This window comes from Scyliorhinus torazame, chromosome 19, assembly GCF_047496885.1.
Source record: "Scyliorhinus torazame isolate Kashiwa2021f chromosome 19, sScyTor2.1, whole genome shotgun sequence".
Taxonomy (NCBI): domain Eukaryota; kingdom Metazoa; phylum Chordata; class Chondrichthyes; order Carcharhiniformes; family Scyliorhinidae; genus Scyliorhinus; species Scyliorhinus torazame.
In genome coordinates this window covers 97,938,778-97,963,448 of record NC_092725.1, presented here as the reverse complement: position 1 = coordinate 97,963,448, position 24,671 = coordinate 97,938,778, and the positions used below count along the sequence as shown (strand labels likewise).

Genomic DNA, 24,671 nt, shown 5'->3' with positions numbered 1-24,671 from the left:
GACACTGAGTATTAGAATATTGATATCCAAAGGAAGGAGGGCAACCTCACTGACTGCCATATTTACAGTAGGTAAAAAAAAGGCAACAACATTTGAGAAGATAAGGGAGAAATGAAGGAGTATTGTATTATAACCAAACTTTTCATGCTTCAGAAATGTTTTTTCCTTGCTGTTCCTCCACGTTTCCCATTCAGTAGTAACGTCAACTAGGATCGCAAGAGGGGCTTAAGTGATGATGATGCCACTCAATGTAAAGGGGTGATGATTAGATTCTGTCTTGCTGGGGGTGGCCATTGCCTGGCACTTGTGTGGCATGAATGTTACTTGTCATCCAAGTCTGGATATTGTCCAGGTCCTGCTCAATTTTTACATGGACTGCTTCAGTATCTGAGGAGTTGGGAATTTGTGCAGTCATTAGTGTGTGTAAACTCTTCTGATCTTATTTGGGAAGCAATGCCATTGATGAAGGAGCTGAAGACAGTTGAGCCTGGAACACTACCCTGAGGAACACACACAGCAATGTCCTGAAGATGAGATGATTGACCTCTAACGGCTACATCCATCTTCCTTTGTGCGAGGTATGACTCCAGTTTTGCTAGGATTCCTTGACGCCATACTCGATCAAATGTTGCCTTGATGTTAAGGGGAGTCACTTTCATCTCAGCTCTGGAGTTCAGTTCTTTTATTCATGTGTGAACCAAGGCTGTAATGAGATCGGGAGCTGAGTGACGCTGGCAAAAACCAAACTGAGCATCAGGAAGCAGGATATTGCTAAGAAACTGCCGCACTGCTGCTGATTTCTTCCATTACTTTACCAAGGATTGAGTGTAGACTGATGGGCGACAATTGGGCAGGATTAATTTTTACAACTTTTCTGTGTACAGGACATACTTGAGCAATTTCCACATTCTGGGTAGATGCCAGTGCTGTAACTCGACTGAAACGGCTTGGCCAAGGACACAGCAAGTTCTGGAGCACGTCTTCAGCACTATTGCTGGCATATTGTCAGGGTGCATATTGTCTGGGCCCATCGCCTTAGCAGCAGAAGACTTCAGGGTTTGGAGGTATAAAACCCAAGTATAAAATCTTAAGGTCCAAATTCTTAATGGCTAACAAGGGGATCGATCCTCAGTTGTGCTTGAATAACCAGTATTTAAGAATCAAGTAGAAATTAATTAAGCAAGATTTTACATATACTTAACAAGAAGTAGAGAAGGCAACATAACTTTATCAATCTCTCAAAATCCTAGGAATTATTGATGTTGCCAGCACAGCCAATGACTTTCTCTTTTCTGTCTTTGAAGTGCTGTTGAAATGTGTCCAGAAGTGTTACCTCAGAAACCATGGTAACACTGTGCCAACACGGACTACAATTTCTCAAATTTTATCCCTCATTCGGCGATTATTTGGAAATAGACAAAATGCACCTCTTCCATTGGCTGGAGGGTGCAAATCATCTTGTGTCATCCCACCTTTGTAACTGGAGCCAGACTAAAGACAAGTGATTATCCCTTCTGGCCCCCTCAGAGTTTACATTCCATTGACAACAAATGATACAGAAGTCATAAATAAAATCACATTCCCTTGTCAACACATTTGAACCCAAACGCCACACTTCCTAACATATTATCAAAAAATAAAGGTCTCTGGTACAGATCAATTAAAGTAATGCATGTTATTTTTAAACACAAGATATCATTCAAAGCACTTTGAGCCATTCCTTCAAACAGCTTTTTAATAAAACACCCAATTGTATCATTGCCAACGGCGCAGCAATTTCCTCCCTCGTTTCCCGTAGTAACCTTGGGTTTATCCCGTCAGGCCCAGGGGACTTATCTATCCTGATGCTTTTCAAAATATTCAGCACATCCTCCTTCTTAATATTAACCTGTTTGAGTCTATTAACCTGGTTCACACTGTTCTCATGGGCAACAAGGTCCCCCTCTCTAGTGAATACTGAAGCAAAGTATTAATTTAGGGCCTCCCCCATCTCCTCAGACTCTAGGCACAAGTTCCCTCCAATGTCCCTGATCGGCCCTACTCTCACTCTGATCATCCTCTTACTTCTCACATAAGTGTAGAATGCCTTGGGATTTTCCCTAAACCTTCCCGCCAGAACTTTTTCATGCCCCCTTCTAGCTCTCCTCAGTCCATTTTTGAATTCCTTCCTGGCTACCTTGTAACCCTCTAGAGCCGAGTCAGATCCTTGCTTCCTCAACCTTCCGTAAGCTTCCTTCTTCCTCGTGACTAGAAGCTCTACTTCTTTTGTCATCCAAGGCTCCTTCACCTTACCATTCCTTCCTCGTCTAAGTGGGACAAACTATTCAGCACTCGGAGAAAGTGCTCCTTAAACAATCCCCACATTACTGTTGTGCATTTCCCCAAGAACAATTGTTCCCACTTTATGCTCCTCAGCTCCTGTCTAATAGCAGTATAATTTCCCCTCCCCCAATTAAATACTTTCCCATACTGTGTGTTCCTATCCCTCTCCACGACTATGGTAAAGGTCAAGGAGTTGTGGTCACTGTCACCGAAATGCTCTCCCACCGAGACATCTGACACCTGGCCTGGTTCGTTGTCGAGCACCAAGTCCAATATGGCCTTCCCCCCTAGTCAGCCTATCTACATATTAAGTCAGGAATCCTTCCTGTACACACCTGACAAAATCTGCTCCATCCAAACCATTTGCACTAAGGAGGTCCCAGTCAATATTAGGGAAGATGAAGTCACCCATGACAACAACTCTGTTACTTCTGCACTTTTCCAAGATCTGCCGCCCAATCTGTTCCTCTATCTCTCTGCTACTATTGCGGGGGGGGGGTGGGGGGGGGGGGTCTATAGAAAACTCCCAATAAAGTGACTGCTCCTTTCTTGTTTCTGACTTCCACCCATACTGACTCAGTAGACAAACCCTCCTCAACTACCTCCTTTTCTGCAGCTGTGGTGCACTCCCTAATTAACAGTGCCACTCCCCCTCCTCTTTTACCTCCCTCCCTATTCTTCTTAAAACATCTAAACCCCGGAACATCTAACAACCATTCCTGCCCCTGTGAAATCCATGTCTCCGTAATGACCACAACATCGTAGTTCCAAGTACTGATCCATGCTCTAAGTTCATCTCCCTTATTCCTGACACTCCTTGCATTGAAACAGACACACTTTAACCCATTCCACTAAGTGCAACTTTGCCCTATCAATTGTCTATCCTTCCTCACAGATTTGCTGCATACTATTTCTGCCTGTTCATCAGCTACCCTATCCTCTGATCCGTAGCTCTGGTTCCCATCCTCTTGCCAAACTAGTTTAAACCCCCCGAAGAGTTCTAGCAAACCTCCCACCCAGGATATTGGTGCCCCTCCAGTTTAGGTGCAACCATCCTTCATGTACAGGTGCCACCTTCCCCAGAAGATATCCCAATGATCCACATATCTGAAGCCTTCCCTCCTGCACCAGCCCTGTAGCCACGTGTTCAGCTGCACTCGCTCTCTGTTCCTTGCCTCGCTTGCACGTGGCACCGGTAGCAATCTTGAGATCACTACTCTGCTTGTCCTGCTCTTTAGCTTCCAACCTAACTCCCTAAAATCACTTTTTAGATCCTCATCCCATTTCTTAGCTATGTTGTTTGTGCACCACGACTTCTGGTTGCTCCACCTTCCCCTTAAGAATCCTGTAGACTTGATCCGAGACATCCCTGCCCTGGCACCCGGGAGGCAACATACCTTCCAGAGTCTCGCTCGTGACCACAGAATCTCCTATCAATTCCCGAACCATTGAGTCTCCTATCACTATTGCTTTTCTATTCTCCCTCCTTCCCTTCTGAGCCACAGAGCCAGACTCAGTGCCAGAGACCTGGCTGCTAGGGTCTTCCCCCGGTAGGTCAATCCCCCCAACAGCATTCAAAATGGTATACTTGTTTTGAAGGGGAACGGCCACGAGGGACCCCTGCACTGTCTGCCCGTTTGTTTTCCTTCCCCTGACTGTAACCCAGCTACTCTTATCCTGTACCTTGGGTGTGGCTACCTCCCTGTAACTCTTCTCTATCATCCCCTCTGCCTGCCGGATGATCCAAAGTTCATTTAGCTCCAACTCCCCAACATGGTCTCTGAGGAGCTGGAGTTGGATGCACTTCCCGAAGGTATAGTCAGCGAGGACACCGCTGGTATCCCTCACCACCCACATCCTACAGGAGGAGCATGCAACTGCCCAGGCCTCCATCCCCTCTTAGCTTACAGAATATAGCTGCCCTGTGGACCAACTGGAACTCCGCCCTCCGACTCTGCTCCCAGTCAGCTGCACTCTCTGTAAACTCCCAGCTCCCTTCATGCTCTTTGAGGAAATGTAGGAAATGAAATGAAAAGGAGCACCTTACTCCCTCCTCACCTAACTCCCTCAGTCATCAAACTCTCACTATAGCACTCAAATGCACCCAAATTCAGCACTCAGTGCAAACAAAGTCTGCACTGTAGCTGGCTCACCTTTATACTGTGACTCCAGCCTCTGAAAACTAGCCTAATCCAATTAACTAATTAACAAGCTCCAGCTGCAAGTAGCTACAAGTAGAACCTTTGTTTAAAGCTGATTGAAAATTCACCTTCTTCTAAACCAAACAGCAACATTTATGAAATGAAATGAAAATCGCTTATTGTCACAAGTAGGCTTCAAATGAAGTTACTGTGAAAAGCCCCTAGTCGCCACATTCCGGCGCCTGTTCGGGGAGGCTGTTACGGGAATTGAACCGTGCTGCTGGCCTGCCTTGGTCTGCTTTCAAAGCCAGCGATTTAGCCCTGTGCTAAACAGCCCCTTAACTAATTTAAGTTAATTAACTAAATAAAAGACTAGACTTCAGATAAAAATGAACCCTTAATAGCACCCAAATTCAGCACTCAGTGCAAACCTATTGAGGCATCGTGGCCCCTGTGCTCCCTCGCTACATCAGCAAGCAGCCTGCAAGTCCTGTTGGAAGGAAAGAAATGCAGACCTGCCCTCAAAATTGAGCTCAGACCTCTCAGCAAGGAGTGAAAATTCTTGATATTACGTGAATTAATCAAATTGGCTGAAGACTCATATCTGTGATGATGGGGGTCTCGGAGGAGACCGAGATGGATCATCCACTCGGTACTTCTGGCTGAAGATTGTTGCAAATGCTTCAGCCTCGTCTTTTGCACAGATGTGCAGGGCTCCTCCATCATTGAGAATGGGGCTATTTGTGGAGCCTCCTCCTCCAGTGAGTTGTTTAATTGTCCACCACCATTCATAACTGATGTGGTAGGACTAGAGCTTAGATCTGATCCGTTGGTTGTGGAATTGCTTAGCTGTGCCTATCACTTGCTGTTTGGCATGCAGATTGACACCTCATTTTTAGGCATGCCCTCCTGCACTCTTCATTGAACTGGGGCGACCCCTGGCTTGCCAGTAATGATAGAGTGGGGGGGATGTGCTACAGATTGGAGTCGAGTCCAATTCTGCTGCTGCTGATGGCCCACAGAATGAATGCCCAGTCTCGTTAGGTTAGTTTGAAATCTATTCCATTTAGCACAGTGGTAGTGCCACACAACACAATGGAGGGCATCCTCATTGTGAAGGTAGGCTTTGTTTCCATAAGGACTGTGCAGTAATCACTCCTACTGACACTGCCATGGACAGGAGCATCTGCAGCAAGCAGGCTAGTGAGGATGAGGTCATGTATGTTGGTTCCTTCACCACCTGCCACAGACCCAATCTAGCAGCAGTGTCATTTCAGGCTTCGCCTGTGGTGGTGCTACTAAGTCACTCTTGGTGCTGGACATTGAAGTTTAACCTCTTCTTCCACCCATGGTGGCAGAGTCTTTTTGTCCCCACATTCGGGAATGGTCCAAAGTCTCACAAGCTCCATAAAGTCTATCCTACAAAGCCCGTACTGCACACTTCTCATTCTCACCTCGGTGAGGTTCCTTAGGCTGATTCACTACGTTAAAAGGTGCTATAAATGTCCAATCTTCTATTGTTGCACAACACTTGGGCGTTGACAAGGAAGTTATGGCAATCATTATCTAATTTATGGACTCACCATATACAGGATATGCCACATGCGTTTTCCTATTTCTACTATTGAATTCTGATAGCCTTATAATAAATTTATATTATTCACAAGGAATAAACTCAATAACAAACTTTGGCATACATCTATCATTCTCCATTGGAAAATGTTAATCTTTTCAAATACATTTATAAAATCACAGTGGCCCAGTTTTTGCTGGAATGGGACATGTCACAGCAAGCCCAATTAATCAGACTTGTTCCTGCATCCTTCAGCTAAAACAAAACCCAAATCTGCTGGAAGTGTGAGTTGATAATGGCAAAGAAATGGCAACAAAGCCTCTGGGACCTTTTGTGAATGACAGGACCAACACTGTATCTGATTAAACAACGAGATTTAGGTATTGAGACATGAACAGAGAACACCAGAGAAGGGAGTGAAATGAATTGGGAGTCAAATCAAGTACAGAAAGAGAAATAAAAGATTAAGGGGAAAATGAAAATCAAAAGAGACAGAAAGGAAATGTTCTTGATAGGTGTACCTACACCTCAGGGACAGCATGAGGTTCAAGAAGGCAGCTCACCACCACCTTCTGAAGGGCAACTAGGGGTGGACAATAAATGCTGGCATAACCAGCATCCCACAAATTAATTAATTTTTAAAAAATCATTAGAATTTCACTGTGATTTTTAAAATAAATCGCCAACCATTTACTACTTGAAGAATGAGACTCTAGACTTTTAAGTCGTCACTTAAGTGGTAGTTGGTTGCGTTCCTAAAAATCGCCACTATATGTGTAACCCCTCAAGTGAAGCACGATTTTCCATAGGAATCAATGTTAAAGCCAGAGTTAGGTTTCCGGAGTACAATTTGTGCCCAGAAAAACCAACATAGAAATAGAAATACTGTACCATACACCTGCAGTGCTGTGCCCTCCGAGCTGAAACTCGTGTTGTTTGTGCGGACACTCGCCATCGGTTCCTTATATAATAGCCATACCCACTCCGTAAACCTTGACCCAATCCCGAACCTCTCAAGAACGGCCATCAAATACCCCCATTCTACTCAATCAAATGCCTTTTCTGTGTCAAGCGCAACTACTACCTCCTTCTCCTTCCCCTCAGCCAGCGTCATGATTACATTTAATAACCTCTGAATATTTGAAAATAGCTGCCTTCCTTTCACAAACCCCGTCTGGTCTTCCCCCATCACCTTCGGGAGGAACCCCTCCAACCTAGCCATCAGCACCTGAGCAAGTATCTTGGTGTCCACATTCAGTAACAATTTAGGCCTACACGACCCACACTCTGTCAGGTCCTTATCTTTCTTCGGAGAGGGAGATTGAGGACTGCCCCAACGTTTGTGGTAGCACCCCCTTCTCTATCGCCTCCTCGAAATTCCCCACCATCACAAACATCTTGGCAAAGTACTCAGTCGGCCTCGGGCCCTCCACCCCTTCGGGCGGGCCCATGATTCTCATATTTTGCCGCCTAGATCTATTTTGAAGGCCTTCCATCTTTGCTCTCAGACCTTTGTTGGCCTCCGCCACCCTCTGCAGCTCCTCACCCATTGAGGTGAGCTGGTCGCTGTGCTGCGACAAGACCGCCTCCACCCCCTTCGGTTTCTCACCCTGCTCCCGCAACTCGGCCGATGTTTTCGACACCGCAGCCTTCACCACGGCAATCGCCTTCTCCACCAGCACCTGCAACGTCGCCATCATTTCCGTCCTCATCACCTCCAAGTGCTTAGCAAACTGCTTCTCAAATTCCACGACCATCACCTCGGTCATCTTTTCTACCGTGAGAGGTGCGGCCCCACCCGGCGACCCAGCCTCCGCCATCTTTCCAGTTGCCGAGCTGAGTCTTATCGCTCGATGGCAAGCCTTCACTCGCTCCCTTCTTCACGGCAGCTTTCTTTTGGTTTTTGGACATCCCCTTCCTTCCTCATGTCTTCCTGCACTTACTTGTTGAAAAATTCCTAAAAATCAAGCCTCGAACAGTAGCCACCCAACATGCGACTTCCTCCTCTGTGCTGCCACCGGAAGACGAAAGAGGAGAGACTCCTGGTCAGCCATGCTTTATGTGGAGTGGTGCCACTCACACTACAAGCCTAGTGCCCTTTCTGGGAATTACAAGCTATAAGAATAGATAAAGGTCTGCCTTAGTGCACCACTAGATGTGGGAAGAGAATTGGAATTGGAACAAGGTATATTAAGCACATGAACTGGTCCATGCCTTTATTTATTCACAAGAGCTTCTTCTCACCCCATCAGCATACCCTATTATACCTTTCCCCATCATGTGTCTATCTGGGTGCCCCTTAAATGTGTCGACACAATACTATCCCCCTCAAACACTCCTTGTGGTCACGAGTTCCACATTTTTCACTCACTGGGTAAAAGACTTAAAATTTGCAGATCAGCCATGATCTAAGTGAATGGCAAAATAAGCCAAATGGGCATTTCATATTGGTGTGTACACAATGTGGGAATGCGCCGTATCATTTCAGATATTGTGTTATTACATGTTTCATTATCAGACATGTCTAATATAAAAATTACCTCCTTGATTCAAGATTAAGAACAGAAGATCTCCTTTATTCATCAAGAGACTGAACATGAACAATTCCAAAGGACAAGTCTATTGGAATTATACATGGGCAGGGATATCGAATGCTGCAGTAGAGTTAACTCATGACCATTTCTCAGGTTTGGATTTGAAAGAGACTGTGAAGCAGCCCCTAGTGTTTCTGCAGTCTAAGCTCTCGAGTGAGACCTCAAGAAACACCGCCCATAACTCGGCACTAACTGGGAATTATTTTCAGACAGTAAGAGTTGTTGTGGAATCAGGAATGTTTCATGCTGGCACAGAGGAACATCTAATAATTTGCCAGTAATTGATACAGATCATGAAGGACTTCAAGTGGGCAAAATTTGGCTCCAACGCCATACAAGTTTGCTGATGACAAGACCGTAGTGGGTCGGATCTCAAACAACGATGAGTCAGAGTACAGGAGGGCGATAGAGAACCTAGTGGTGAGGTGTAACGACAACAATCTCTCCCTCAAGGTCGGCAAAACTAAGGAGCTGGTCATTGAGTTCAGGAAGGGAAGTATTGTATACACCCTAGGTGTGTACATCTGTCCTGGCCCACCCACATCAACGCTACGACCAAGAAAACACAACAACGCCTATACTTCCTCAGGAACTAAGGAAATTTGACATGTCCACATAGACGACCTCCCCTTCACAAAACCATACTGCCTCTCACCAATACATCCACTTGCTTTCAAATGGGAGTAAACCCAGTCTCGAAGAATCCTTTCCAATAATATCTCTACCACTGAGGTAAGGCTCACCAGCCTGTAATTTCATGGATTATCCTTGCTACCCTTCTTAAATAAAGGAACAACATTAGCTATTCTCCAGTCCTCTGGGACCTCACCTGTAGCCAGTGAGGGTACAAAGTTTCTGTCAAGGCCACAGCAATTTCCTTCCTTGCTTCCCTTGGTATTCTGGGGTAGATCCCATCAGGTCCTGGGGATTTGCCTACCTTAATGTTTTTTAAGACGCCCAACGACCTCCCCTTTTTGATCTCAATATGACCCAGATTATCTGCACATCTTTCCCCAGAGTCATCATTTACCAAGTCCCTGTTTGGGGCATATACACTAACCAGCACCACTAACCTCCCCTTCAATACACCTGTCACTATCACGTAACTGCCCCCATGATCCGCCACCACCTTCTCCATTTGTACCTCACCTGTTTACCCACCAGTATCGCCATCCCCGGGGCCCTGCTGTCGAAGCCCGAATGAAACACATAGTTCATCCAGCCTTCCTGAGCCTCATCTGGTCCTTCACCCGCAGGTGGGTCTCCTGCAGCAAAACCACATCTGTTTTAAGGCCCTTTAAATGCAAAAAAACTCACGCTCGCTTCACCAGACCCCCAACCCTCAAGTTCCACACCACCACTCTGACCGGGAGCATCTCACCGACACCCCCCCCCCACCCACCCGCCCTTCCTATCCGCCATAACCATCCTTCCAGGCCCCTTTAATTATTTGAAAGAAGTAATTTCAGTGCATTGCATTTGGTTTCGGGGACATAGGAGCTGATGGACATACATTTATCAGGAAGATCACGTTAGACTGAATGCAACTCGGGGGAAGTGACCGCTGTCGGCGAGAACAGAACCATGCTTCACATCTTATAAACCTTCCCTAATTTGTGCTCAGTATTTCTGCCTGGAAATGTGATATGGCCGGGCGTTGATGAGTGTTTAAGGTGGCATTTGATTGACTTACCAGATTCATAAAGCACGGGAGGCAACTTCCCTATTGAAGGGCAGGATTGGCAAGATCAAGAGCGGCACAGCAGTCTCGGGTGACTGTCTGTGTGGGGTTTGCACATTCTCCCCGTGTCTATGTGGGTTTCGTCCGGGTGCTCCGCTTTCCTCCCACAGTCCAAAGATGGTCAGGTTAGATGGGGCTGCAGGGTTACCTGATGGGGAGGGGAAGTGAACCTAGGTAGGGCACTCTTTCAGAGGGTCGTTGCAGACTCGATAAGTCGAATGGCCTCCTTCTGCACTGTAGGGATTCTATGATTCCATGACTCTTACCAGTTTTTACAGGTGCACCATGGAAAGCATCCTATCTGGCCGCATCACAGCCTGGTATGGCAACTACTCGGCCCACGACCATAAGAAACTAGAGAGAGAGAAAATGCTGGAAAATCTCAGCAGGTCTGGCAGCATCTGTAGGGAGAGAAATGAGCTAACGTTTCGAGTCCGATGACTCTTTGTCAAAGCTCATACCAAACACAATCTGATCTCAATATGACCCAGACTATCTTTGACAAAGATGGGAGCTTTGACAAAGAGTCATCGGACTCGAAACGTCAGCTCTTTTCTCTCCCTACAGATGCTGTCAGACCTGCTGAGATTTTCCAGCATTTTCTCTTTCGTTTCAGATTCCAGCATCCGCAGTAATTTGCTTTTATATAAACTACAGAGAGTCGTGAGCATAGCCCAGTCCATCACGCGAACCCGCCTCCTATCCATTGCCTGTCTACATCTTCCACTGCCTTGGGAAAGCGGGCAGCACAACCAAAGACTCCTCCCACCCGGGTTATTCTCTCTTCCAACCTCTTCCATCGGGCAGGAGATACAAAAGTCTGAGAACACGCACTAACAAGTTCAAAATTGCTTCTTCCCCACTGTTACTCCCTTCACACATCTTTTCTACCAAGTAGTACTGCACTCCGTATGCTTCACCCGATGTCTATGTATTTATATTGTGTATTTATCGTACGCCCTATGTATTTTCATGTATGGAATTACCTGTCTGGATTGTACGCAGAACAATACTTTTCAATACATCAAATCTGACAGTTAATGTTGGGGATCCAGGAATTCATGTTCGTCGGTCAGGGAGATGGCTGGATCACGGGTGTGGGGAGGAAGAAATGTTCCCAGGTTTTGGGGGGAGGGGAGATGTTCCCAGGTTTTGGGGGAGGAGCGGGGGGATGATGTTCCTGGGTTTTAGGGTTGGGGGTGATCATATGCATAAGCAGTTATGTAAATATTAATCGTTGTAGTGGATAGTCACATTTGTAGTAGCTCTCAGATAATTTTATAATAGTAATTTAACAGTTAGTGGTTTTTGTAGTTTTCATATTGTTTCTGACCCACATTATTGTTAGTCAATAAACATTCAACTAGTCACGAACTAGATCTAGTGCACTAATTCCGCCTGGCCAAGCACCAGAACGTAACATGGTACCAGGGTTGAAGATCTAAAAGACCAAGGTAACAAAGAAGAAAAGAAAACATTCTACTAACCACGAAGAGCATTGACAGATATAGCTCAAGGCACTTCTAGTCACCGAGGTTAATGGAGGATGGATTGAAGACACCACACCAGCTTCGAGTTACTGGTAATGTAGATGTGAATTGATGGGCTTTTAAACAGCAATTCACATTCAAATGGCAGCTCTGGGTCTACAGGTTCATCCTGATGAACGGAGAATAGCGTTGCTGCTCACAGGATTAGGTCCACAGGCAATTGAAATCTTTAATATCTTCACATTTGACAGCGAAGCTGATTAAAAAGAATGTGATCAACACTGTACACCTAAAAAGAACAAAACGGTTGAACGGTACATTTGTCAAACGCGCACAGAACAGGCAGGCGAATCGTTCAACAGCTTTCTAACAGATTTGAGATTAAAGACTCAAACATGTAACTTTGCAAGCGTCCATGATCCAAGATTAGGTTGTGTTTGGTATAAGCAATGACAAAGTTTGTGAAAGATTGTTGAGGGAGAACCAACTCCAGTTCAATGATGCCATTACAATTTGCCAAACCAGCAACCTAGCTGCGCAGCAGATTAGTACCTTAAACTTAAAGAAATTGTGGGGCGAAAATCAGAGATGCAACCGACGCCACTGAGGTTGTGACGTACCCAAAAGCAAATCGTGGTCTCGGCAGTGGTGACCATTTTAAACGATTATCCATTTTGTGCAAACGATGCAGCAATAAGCATTTGCAAAGGCAATGTCCAGCATTCGAATAAGTATGTGCTAAATGCAAAGGCAAGTATCACTTTACAAAACAATGCTTTTCGAATAAAAAAATAGAAGTGCACAAGTCGATAAATGTTGTTGATGAGATAAATCTGGAGATAAGTTTTTTATCTATGTTGTATCCAGTGAAGACAGGTTTTATAAACCAAAGCAAACTGAAAAGTCTTTGAAGCAAATCTGCAGTAGCAGTAATGAAATTGTGATTGTTCATAATTTCAGTTTTTTTAATGATTAATCAAGCATTAGTGAATGTTAAACTCAACAAACTCGACACAGGAGCGAAAGCTAATCTTATAAGTCTGTCAGACATTCAAGAAATAAAAGTTAAACCAAAAATCTTGAACAAATCGGTACTTTTGAAAGATTATAATGGTAAATGAATCAACATTCTAGGCGTATGTAAACTAAATGTTAAACGTGAAGGATAGGATTCATAAAGTAAAATTTTCGATTGTGGAAGCAGATTGTGAATCACTACTGGGTGTGGAAGCCTTTTAAGTACTTGAATTGGTAAAGAGAATATACAGTGCTGACTGTGCTTTAACCACGCACAGTACATCAGTGGATTCAATCATTAAGGCGTTTCCAGAAATATTCCAAGGATTCAGAGTTTTGTCATTCACTTATCGGATCCAACTGAAAGAGAATACATGCTCCAAGGCGAGTACCAGCACCAATAGATCGGCTGAAAGCTGAACTGGAGAGGATGACAAATTTGGAGGTGATAAAAAAAAATTGAAGAGCCAACAGATTGGGTGAACTCCATGGTGTGCATGAAGAAACAAAGCAATGACTTGAGAATCTGCATAGATCCTAAAGACGTCAACTTAAACATAAAGCGAGAACATTATCCAAATCCGAAACGTGACGAGATGATGAGTGAGATGTCAGGAGCGACATGCTTTAGCAAACTAAATGTATTGCAGGGTTTTTGGCAACTCAAGTTGGATAAGGAAAGCACAAACTGCACACATTTAATATTCCATTCGAGCGCTACCATTTTCTCAGAAAGCCATTTGGTATTATTTCATCATCTGAAATTTTTCATAGGGCAATTGTAGAAGGAATTCCAGGTGTTAGAGTGTACGTAGACGATATCATCGTTTGGGGTTCAACAAAAGAACACAACGATAGGCTTATTCACATATTAAGAAGCATAAAAAAATATGGTCTCATAAATAAAGTCAAATGACAGTTTGGTGTTGAAGAGATAACATTTTTAGGAGACAAGTTGTCTGCTCGAGGTGTACAACCAGACTAGGTGAAGATAAAGGCGATATTAGACATGCCATGTCTAACAGACAAAAAAGGAGTTCTCAAGATGATAGGTATGATAAATTTCAAAGGTAAATTCATTCCTAATTTATCAGCAAAAACGACATGCTTGCGTGAAATAATCAAAAGGCTACGATTTTCCAATGGCCCGAAAGACATGAGCAACAGTGGCGAATCCTGAAGATAGCATTGACAACAGCTCCAGTGCTGACATTCTTTAAACTTATAATGAAGACGAAAATCTCGACTGATGCGTCGAAAGATGGGTTAGGTGCAGTACTATTGCAGCAAGACAGTGCTGAAAATTGGAAGCCAATTGCTTATGCTTCGAGGTCAATGGCTGACACAGAGAGTAGATACGCTCAAAGAGAGAAAATAGAGAAAGAATGTTTAGGTCTGATCAATGGCTTAGAAAAATTTGACAATTATGTATATGGCCTACCAACAATCTTGGTTGAAACAGATCATAGACCGCCAGTAGCAATTATAAATAAAAACTTGAATGAGATGTCACCACAAATACAGAGAAAGATGAAGAAACTCCAGAGGTACGACTTCAATCTTATTTATACTCCAGGAAAACATAATCGTAGTCGCTGATGCACTCTCACGAGCTACAGATATGGTGGAAGAACGACGTATGGATGAGGCTGTGCAAGTACACATAAACCTCATTACAGAGACACTTCCAGTGTCCGATGCAAAATCAAAGTTGATCAAAGAACAAACCAAGAAGGATGAAGTGCTCCAAAGGATCATGAAAAATCTCAGTGAGGGATGGCCAAAACGGGTCCTGTTCCAAATATTACAAGATTCAAGCAGAACTAAATGCAGCCAATGGGTTCTTATTCAGACAAAACAGGATTGTCATATCACAATCTCTAAGATCTATGATCCTACAGATGATGGCATTGAAAAATGCAAAGAGCTAGAGACACGGTATACTGGCCAGGCATAAATCAAGACATTCAGATGTTGGTGGAAAACTGTGCAACTTGTCAGAAATTTTAGTACAAGCAACGAAAAGAACCAATGCAACTGGGCGAAATAATAAGGATTCCATGGCAGAAAATGGGAAGAGATCTTTTCTATCTAGCAGGAAAAGAATACCAGTTAGTGATCGACTGTTTCTCTAACTTTTCGGAAGTGAGCACAGTAAGAAGTCCTACAACACCAGGTTAAAGTCCAACAGGTTTGTTTCAAACACTAACTTTCGGAGCACTGCTCCTTCCTCAGGTGAATGAAGAGGTATGTTCCAGAAACATATATATAAACAAATTCAAAGATGCAAGACAATGCTTTGAATGCGAGCATTTGTAGGTAATTGAGTGTTTACAGATCCAGAGATAGGGGTAACCCCAGGTTAAAGAGGTGTGAATTGTCTCAAGCCAGGACAGTTGGTAGGATTTTGCAAGCCTAGGCCAGATGGTGGGGGATGAATGTAATGCGACATGAATCCCAGGTCCCGGTTGAGGCCGCACTCATTTGTGCAGAACTCGGCTATAAGTTTCTGCTTGCCGATTCTTCGTTGTCGCGCGTCCTGACGGCTGCTTTGGAGAACGCTTACCCAGAGATCAGAGGCTGAATGCCCTTGACTGCTGAAGTGTTCCCCGACTGGAAGGGAACATTCCTGCCTGGTGATTGTCGCACGATGTCCATTCATTCACATTTTCGGAAGTAGTACAACTATCCAGCTCATCAGCCAGATATGGCATCAAACATACCAAGAATATTTTTGATCGACATGGCATACACAAGTTGTCATGAGTGACAATGGCCCATGTTTTAGCAGCCATGAATGGACAGAGTTTGCACCAAGCTATGATTTTTGACACATCACATCCAGTCCTCTTTATCCACATTCCAATGGGAAGGCTAAAAAAGATGTTCACATTGTGAAGCAACTAATCAAAAAAGCTATGGACAGCCAGGAAAATCTATATCTCACGTTACTTAGCTATAGAGCAGCACCATTGATTAATTGGTTATCACCTTCACAATTGTTAATGAATCGACAAACTCAGAACCACCTTACCATATATTTCTCAGGAGCCAACTAATCGGAAACGTGAACAAGCTCAAATTTCAAAAAAGGAGACAGAAGGAATATTATGATCGATCTACAAGATGTCTGCAACCGTTAGCAAAGAATGACACAGTCAGGATAGAAGATCTTGATGGATGGTTCAAGTGTACATAGATAATACAACCATCAGGTTCGAAGTCATCACGGATCAAAGGCAAGTACTATGTAGAAACAGCAGAGCCTTGCTGAACGTTCGGGAACCCGTTGTTTCAGTACCACCAGATCACGTGGAGAGCAATCTCAGGACAACTGAACAAACGCTACCTCAGAAGAAGCTGAAGATGTGCAAAGCACAGAAACACAGCAAGAACCATTTTTAGAAACATCTGAATGCCAGTCAAATTCACAAGTTCAACCAGTGCTTAGAAGGTCGACAAGATACAGAAGAAAGCCAGACAGATTGAATTTGTGATGGACATTGATTAAGTAAATAACTGAAGTATTATCTATATCATATGTATTGCATATTAAATTTAAATAATGCATGTAAATATTGTTCATTGCCAAAGGAAAGGGATGTGATGATGTGCATAAGGGCGGCACAGTAGCACAGTAGGTAGCACTGTTGCTTCACAGCTTCAGGGTCCCAGGTTCGATTCCCGGCTTGGGTCACTGTCTGTGCGGAGTCTTCACGTTCTCCCCGTGTCTGCGTGGGTTTCCTCTGGGTGCTCCGGTTTCCTCCCACAAGTCCTGAATGACGTGCTGTTAGGTAATGTGGTAATCTGAATTCTCCCTCTGTGTATCCGAACAGGCGCTAGAATGTGATGACTAGGGGATTTTCATAGTAACTTCATTGCAGTGTTAATGTAAGCCTACTTGTGACAATAAAGATTATTATTATTATAAGCAGTTATATAAATATTAACAGATACGACCTCCAACCAGCAGGTGCCAGTAAAGAACAACCACGTAACACTGCAACCTTGGGAGGCTGGAGATAGTTGTCGTAGTGAATAGTTGCATTTGTAATAGCACTTGGATAATTTTATAATAGTAATTTAATAGTTATTGGTTTTAGTCGCTTTTCATATTGGTATCTGACCCACGTTACTGTTAATCAATAAACATTCAACGAGTCATGAATTGGATGTTCTCTAGTGCACTAATTCTGTCCAGCCAAGCACCAGAACGCAAGACGGGGAATGGCATTCCTGGGTTTGAAGGATGGGGGGTAGGATGTTCCTGGGTTTTAGGGTGGAGGGTATGATGTTGCCGGGTTTTGAGGGTGTGCGGGTATGATTTTACGGGGTTTGGGGGAGATGGTGTTCCCCGGTTTTGGCGGTGTAGGGGATGGTGTTCCCCGGTTTTGGGGGTGTAGGGGATGCTGTTCCCAGGTATTGGAGGTGTAGGGGACGGTGTTCCCCCGGTATTCTGGGTGAAGGGGACGGTGTTCCCCGGTTTTCGAGGTGTAGGGGATGGTGTTCCCCGGTTTTAGGGGTGATGGGGATGGTGCTCCCCGGTTTTGGGGGTGCAGGGAATGGTGTCCCCGGGTTTTGGGCGTGTGGGGTTATGTACCTGGGTTTGGGGAGTATGTTCCAGTTTTTTTTGGGGGGGGGGGCGTTCCTGGGTTTTGGGGGCGACACGTACCCACATTTTGGGGGCGGATCATTCCAGTGCTTTAGGGATGATATATTCCCGGGGGTTTTGGGGAGGATGTGTTCCCGGGGTTTTTGGAGGTGTGTGTTCCCGGGGGTTTTGGGGGAGGGTATGTTCCCAGGGGTTTTGGGGGAGGGTGTGTTCCCGGGGGTTTTGGGGGAGGGGGTTTTCCCGGGGGTTTTGGGGGAGGGTGTGTTCCCGGGGGTTTTGGGGGAGGGGTGTTCCCGGGGGTTTTGGGGGAGGGGTGTTCCCCGGGGGTTTGGGGGAAGGATGTGTTCCCGGGGGTTTGGGGGATGATGTGTTCCCGGGGGTTTGGGGGATGATGTGTTCCCGGGGGTTTTGGGGGAGGATGTGTTCCCGGGGGTTTTGGGGGAGGATGTGCTCCCGGGGGTTTTGGGGGAGGATGTGCTCCCGGGGGTTTTGGGGGAGGATGTGCTCCCGGGGGTTTTGGGGGAGGATGTGCTCCCGGGGGTTTTGGGGGAGGATGTGCTCCCGGGGGTTTTGGGGGAGGGGTGTTCCCGGGGGTTTTGGGGGAGGGGTGTTCCCGGGGGTTTTGGGGGAGGATGTGCTCCCGGGGGTTTTGGGGGAGGATGTGCTCCCGGGGGTTTTGGGGGAGGATGTGTTCCCGGGGGTTTGGGGGATGATGTGTTCCCGGGGGTTTTGGGGGAGGATGTGTTCCCAGGGGTTTTGGGGGAGGATGTGTTCCCGGGGGTTTTGGGGGAGGATGTGCTCCCGGGGGTTTTGGGGGATGATGTGTTAGAACATAGAACATTACAGTGCAGTACAGGCCCTTCGGCCCTCGATGTTGCGCCGACCTGTGAAACCACTCTAAAGCCCATCTACACTATTCCCTTATCATCCATATGTCTATCCAATGACCATTTGAATGCCCTTAGTGTTGGCGAGTGCACTACTGTTGCAGGCAGGGCATTCCACGCCCTTACTACTCTGAGTAAAGAACCTACCTCTGACATCTGTCCTATATCTATCTCCCCTCAATTTAAAGTTATGTCCCCTCGTGCTAGACATCACCATCCGAGGAAAAAGGCTCTCACTGTCCACCCTATCCAATCCTCTGATCATTAAGTCTCAATTAAGTCACCTCTTAACCTTCTTCTCTCTAACGAAAACAGCCTCAAGTTCCTCAGCCTTTCCTCACAAGATCTTCCCTCCATACCAGGCAACATTCTGGTAAATCTCCTCTGCACCCTTTCCAATGCTTCCACATCCTTCCTATAATGCGGCGACCAGAATTGCACGCAATACTCCAAATGCGGCCGCACCAGAGTTCTGTACAGCTGCAACATGATCTCATGGCTCCGAAACTCAATCCCTCTACCAATAAAAGCTAACACACCGTACGCCTTCTTAACAACCCTCTCAACCTGGGTGGCAACTTGCAGGGATTTATGTACATGGACACCGAGATCTCTCTGCTCATCCACACTGCCAAGAATCTTACCATTAGCCCAGTACTCTGTCTTCCTGTTATTCCTTCCAAAATGAATCACCTCACACTTTTCTGCATTCTTAGCCCAGCGCTGCAGCTTATCTATGTTCCTCTGTAACTTGTAACATCCTTCCGCACTGTTCCACAACTCCACCGACTTTAGTGTCATCTGCAAATTTACTCACCCATCCTTCCACGCCCTCCTCCAGGTCATTTATAAAAATGACAAACAGCAGTGGCCCCAAAACAGATCATTGTGGTACACCACTAGAAACTGGACTCCAGTCTGAACATTTCCCATCAACCACCACCCTTTGTCTTCTTCCAGCTAGCCAATTTCTGATCCAAAATGCTAAATCTCCCTGAATCCCATGCCCCCGTATTTTCTGCAGTAGCCTACTGTGGGGGACCTTATCAAACACTTTACTGAAATCCATATACACCACATCAACTGCTTTACCCTCATCCACCTGTTTGGTCACCTTCTCAAAGAACTCAATAAGGTTTGTGAGGCACGACCTACCCTTCACAAAACCGTGTTGACTATCTCTAATCAAATTATTCCTTTCCAGATGATTATACATCCTATCTCTTATAAACCTTTCCAAGATTTTGCCCATAACAGAAGTAAGGCTCACTGATCTATCGTTACCAGGGTTGTCTCTACTCCCCTTCTTGAACAAAGGGACAACATTTGCTATCCGCCAGTCTTCTGGCACTATTCCTGTAGACAAAGATGACTTAAAGATCAAAGCCAAAGGCTCAGCAATCTCCTCTCTAGCTTCCCAGAGAATCCTTGGATAAATCCCATCTGGCCCAGGGGACTTATCTATTTTCACACTTTCCAGAATTGCTAACACCTCCTCCTTATGAACCTCAAGCCCTTCTAGTCTAGTAGCCTGAATCTCAGTATTCTCCTCGACAACATTGTCTTTTTCCTGTGTGAATACTGACGAAAAATATTCATTTAGCACCTCTCCTATCTCCTCGGACTCCAAGCACAACTTCCCACTACTGTCCTTGACTGGCTCTACTCTTACCCTAGTCATTCTTTTATTCCTGACATATCTGTAGAAAGCTTTAGGGTTATCCTTGATCCTACCTGCCAAAGACTTCTCATGCCCCCTCCTGGCTCTTCTTAGCTCTCTCTTTCGGTTCCTCCTAGCTAACTTGTAACTCTCGAGCGCCCTAACTGAACCTTCAGGTCTCATCTATACCCCAGTTCCCGGGGGTTTGGGGGATATCATCTTCCCGGGGTTTGGGGGAGGATGTGTTCCCGGGGTTTGGGGGATGATGTGTTATCGGGGGTTTGGGGGCTGATGTGTTCCCGGGGGTTTGGGGGATGATGTGTTCCCGGGATTTGGGGGATGATGTGTTCCCGGGGGTTTGGGGGAGGATGTGTTCCCGGAGGTTTTGGGGTGATGTGTTCCCGGGGGTTTGGCGGGGTGATGTGTTCCCGGGGGTTTTGGGGGAGGATGTGTTCCCGGGGGTTTTGGGGGTGATGTGCTCCCGGGGTGTTTGGGGGAGGATGTGTTCCCGGGGTTTGGGGGTGACGTGTTCCCGGGGGTTTTGGGGGTGATGTGTGCCCGGGGTTTTGGTGGATGATGTGTTCCCAGGGGTTTTGGGGGTGATGCGTTCCCGGGGGGTTTGGGGGAGGATGTGGTCCCGACGTTTGGGGGTGATGTGTTCCTGGGGGTTTTGGGGGTGATGTGTTCCCGGGGGGTTTGGGGGATGATGTGTTCCCGGGGGGTTTGGGGGATGATGTGTTCCCGGGGGGTTTGGGGGATGATATGTTCCCGGGGGTTTGGGGGATGATGTGTTCCGGGGGTTTTGGGGGTGATATGTTCCCGGGGGTTTTGGGGGGGATGTGTTCCCGGGGGTTTGGGGGAATGATATCTTCCCGGGGTTTGGGGGAATGATATTTTCCCAGGGTTTGGGAATGATGTGTTCCCAGGGTTTGGGGGATGATATCTTCCCGGGTTTTGCGGGATGATATCTTCCCGGGTTTGGGGGAAAATACGTTCCCTGGGATTGGGGGATGATATATCCCCCCGGTGTTTGGGGGATGATATCTTCCCGGGGTTTGAGGGATGATATCTTCCCGGGGTTTGGGGGATGATGTGTTCCCGGGGTTTTGCCGATATCTTTCCGGGAATATCTTTCCGGGGTTTGGGGGATATCTTTCCGGGGTTTGGGGGATGATGTGTTCCCGGGGTTTGGGGGATATCTTTCCGGGGTTTGGGGGATATCTTTCCGGGGTTTGGGGGATATCTTTCCAGGGTTTGGGGGATATCTTTCCGGGGTTTGGGGGATGATGTCTTCCCGGGGTTTGGGGGATGATATCTTCCCGGGGTTTGGGGGATGATATCTTCCCGGGGTTTGGGGGATATCTTCCCGGGGTTTGGGGGATATCTTCCCGGGGTTTGGGGGAATGATATCTTCCCGGTGTTTGGGGATGGTGTATTCCAGGGGGTTTTGGGGGATGATATCTTCCTGGTGTTTGCGGGATGATGTGTTCCCGGTGTTTGAGGGATGATATCTTCCCGGGGTTTGGGGGATGATATCTTCCCGGGGTTTGGGGGATGATGTCTTCCCGGGGTTCGGGGGAATATCTTCCCGGGATTTGGGGATGATGTGTTCCCGGGGGTTTTGGGGGATGATGTGTTCCCAGGGTTTGGGGCATGATATCTTCCCGGAGTTTGGGGGATGATATCTTCCTGGGGTTTGGGGGATGATATCTTCCCGAGGTTTGGGGATGATGTCTTCCCGAGGTTTGGGGATGATGTCTTCCCGAGGTTTGGGGATGATGTGTTTCCGAGGTTTGGGGATGATGTGTTCCCGGGGGTTTTGGGGGATGATGTGTTCCCAGGGGTTGGGGGATATCTTGTCGGGGTTTGGGGGATGATATCTTCCCGGGGTTTGGGGGATGATATCTTCCCGGGGTTTGGGGATGATGTGTTTCCGGGGGGTTTGGGGGATGATGTGTTCCCGGGGGGTTTGGGGGATGATGTGTTCCCGGGGGGTTTGGGGGATGATGTGTTCCCGGGGGGTTTGGGGGATGGTGTGTTCCCGGGGGGTTTGGGGGATGGTGTGTTCCCGGGGGGTTTGGGGGATGATGTGTTCCCGGGGGGTTTGGGGGATGATGTGTTCCCGGGGGGTTTGGGGGATGATGTGTTCCCGGGGGGTTTGGGGGATGATGTGTTCCCGGGGGGTTTGGGGGATGATGTGTTCCCGGGGGGTTTGGGGGATGATGTGTTCCCGGGGGGTTTGGGGGATGATGTGTTCCCGGGGGGTTTGGGGGATGATGTGTTCCCGGGGGGTTTGGGGGATGATGTGTTCCCGGGGGGTTTGGGGGATGATGTGTTCCCGGGGGGTTTGGGGGATGGTGTGTTCCCGGGGGGTTTGGGGGATGGTGTGTTCCCGGGGGGTTTGGGGGATGGTGTGTTCCCGGGGGGTTTGGGGGATGGTGTGTTCCCGGGGGGTTTGGGGGATGGTGTGTTCCCGGGGGGTTTGGGGGATGGTGTGTTCCCGGGGGGTTTGGGGGATGGTGTGTTCCCGGGGGGTTTGGGGGATGGTGTGTTCCCGGGGGGTTTGGGGGATGGTGTGTTCCCGGGGGGTTTGGGGGATGGTGTGTTCCCGGGGGGTTTGGGGGATGGTGTGTTCCCGGGGGGTTTGGGGGATGGTGTGTTCCCGGGGGGTTTGGGGGATGGTGTGTTCCCGGGGGGTTTGGGGGATGGTGTGTTCCCGGGGGGTTTGGGGGATGGTGTGTTCCCGGGGGGTTTGGGGGATGGTGTGTTCCCGGGGGGTTTGGGGGATGGTGTGTTCCCGGGGGGTTTGGGGGATGGTGTGTTCCCGGGGGGTTTGGGGGATGGTGTGTTCCCGGGGGGTTTGGGGGATGGTGTGTTCCCGGGGGGTTTGGGGGATGGTGTGTTCCCGGGGGGTTTGGGGGATGGTGTGTTCCCGGGGGGTTTGGGGGATGGTGTGTTCCCGGGGGGTTTGGGGGATGGTGTGTTCCCGGGGGGTTTGGGGGATGGTGTGTTCCCGGGGGGTTTGGGGGATGGTGTGTTCCCGGGGGGTTTGGGGGATGGTGTGTTCCCGGGGGGTTTGGGGGATGGTGTGTTCCCGGGGGGTTTGGGGGATGGTGTGTTCCCGGGGGGTTTGGGGGATGGTGTGTTCCCGGGGGGTTTGGGGGATGGTGTGTTCCCGGGGGGTTTGGGGGATGGTGTGTTCCCGGGGGGTTTGGGGGATGGTGTGTTCCCGGGGGGTTTGGGGGATGGTGTGTTCCCGGGGGGTTTGGGGGATGGTGTGTTCCCGGGGGGTTTGGGGGATGGTGTGTTCCCGGGGGGTTTGGGGGATGGTGTGTTCCCGGGGGGTTTGGGGGATGGTGTGTTCCCGGGGGGTTTGGGGGATGGTGTGTTCCCGGGGGGTTTGGGGGATGGTGTGTTCCCGGGGGGTTTGGGGGATGGTGTGTTCCCGGGGGGTTTGGGGGATGGTGTGTTCCCGGGGGGTTTGGGGGATGGTGTGTTCCCGGGGGGTTTGGGGGATGGTGTGTTCCCGGGGGGTTTGGGGGATGGTGTGTTCCCGGGGGGTTTGGGGGATGGTGTGTTCCCGGGGGGTTTGGGGGATGATGTGTTCCCGGGGGGTTTGGGGGATGATGTCTTCCCGGGGTTTGGGGATGATGTGTTCCCGGGAGGTTTGGGGATTGATGTGTTCCCGGGGTTTGGGGGAATGATGTGTTCCCGGGGGGTTTGGGGGATGATGTGTTCCCGGGGGGTTTGGGGGATGATGTGTTCCCGGGGGGTTTGGGGGATGATGTGTTCCCGGGGGGTTTGGGGGATGGTGTGTTCCCGGGGGGTTTGGGGGATGATATGTTCCCGGGGGGTTTGGGGGATGATATGTTCCCGGGGGGTTTGGGGGATGATGTGTTCCCGGGGTTTTGGGGATGATGTGTTCCCGGGGGGTTTGGGGGATGATGTGTTCCCGGGGGGTTTGGGGGATGATGTCTTCCTCGGTTTGGGGGGGGGGGGGGGTTGTGGAATCTGCTCTCTGCGCTCAGTCGGTGCCGCCAGTTTGGCGCCGGGACTCCAGCTCGCGTCGCTCACCTGCCGGTTGTATTCCTGAAGCACCCGCTCTATCTCCACCTTGCTGCCACCTTCCAAAGCCGCCAGAAGAGCCGCCGCCGGGTCCGGATCCATCGCTGAGGCCAAAACCGAGCCTGGGCATCGATTAGAGAGCGGTCTCCGAACCTGAAGAGAAGCTCCACCCGCCCTGACCCCTCACCCCGGCCACCGCCCCGCCCACACCCGTCACCTCGGCAACTGCCCCGCCCACACCCGTCACCTCGGCAACTGACCCGCCCACACCCGTCCCCTCGGCAACTGACCCGCCCACACCCGTCCCCTCGGCAACTGACCCGCCCACACCCGTCACCTCGGTCACCGTCCCATCCCCACTCGTCTCCTCGGCAACTGCCCCGCCCCCACCCGTCACCTCGGCAACTGCCCCGCCCCCACCCGTCACCTCGGCAACTGCCCCGCCCCCACCCGTCACCTCGGAAACCGTCCCATCCCCCTCGTCTCCTCGGCAACGACCCCGCGACTTCGGCAAATGCCCGCCCCCTCCCGTCACCCTGGCAACAGCCCGCACACAACACTCACACCGA

General features: G+C 48.3%; 1 protein-coding gene across 2 annotated transcripts in view; it reads right to left on the bottom strand.

Annotated features, from left to right (window-relative positions):
* The window catches only part of ric8b (RIC8 guanine nucleotide exchange factor B), a 90,626-nt gene extending 66,338 nt beyond the window's left edge, over nt 1-24,288 (bottom strand). The window contains exon 1 of one of the 2 annotated variants that reach the window (XM_072484886.1): nt 24,112-24,288. In XM_072484886.1, the coding sequence (XP_072340987.1) occupies nt 24,112-24,204 (93 nt within the window). In that variant the 5' untranslated portion in view covers nt 24,205-24,288. Of the gene's footprint in view, nt 1-11,858; nt 11,995-24,111 lie in introns of those variants that run through there. The other variant, XM_072484887.1, reaches the window with a different exon arrangement.
* Nucleotides 24,289-24,671: the final 383 nt, after the last annotated feature.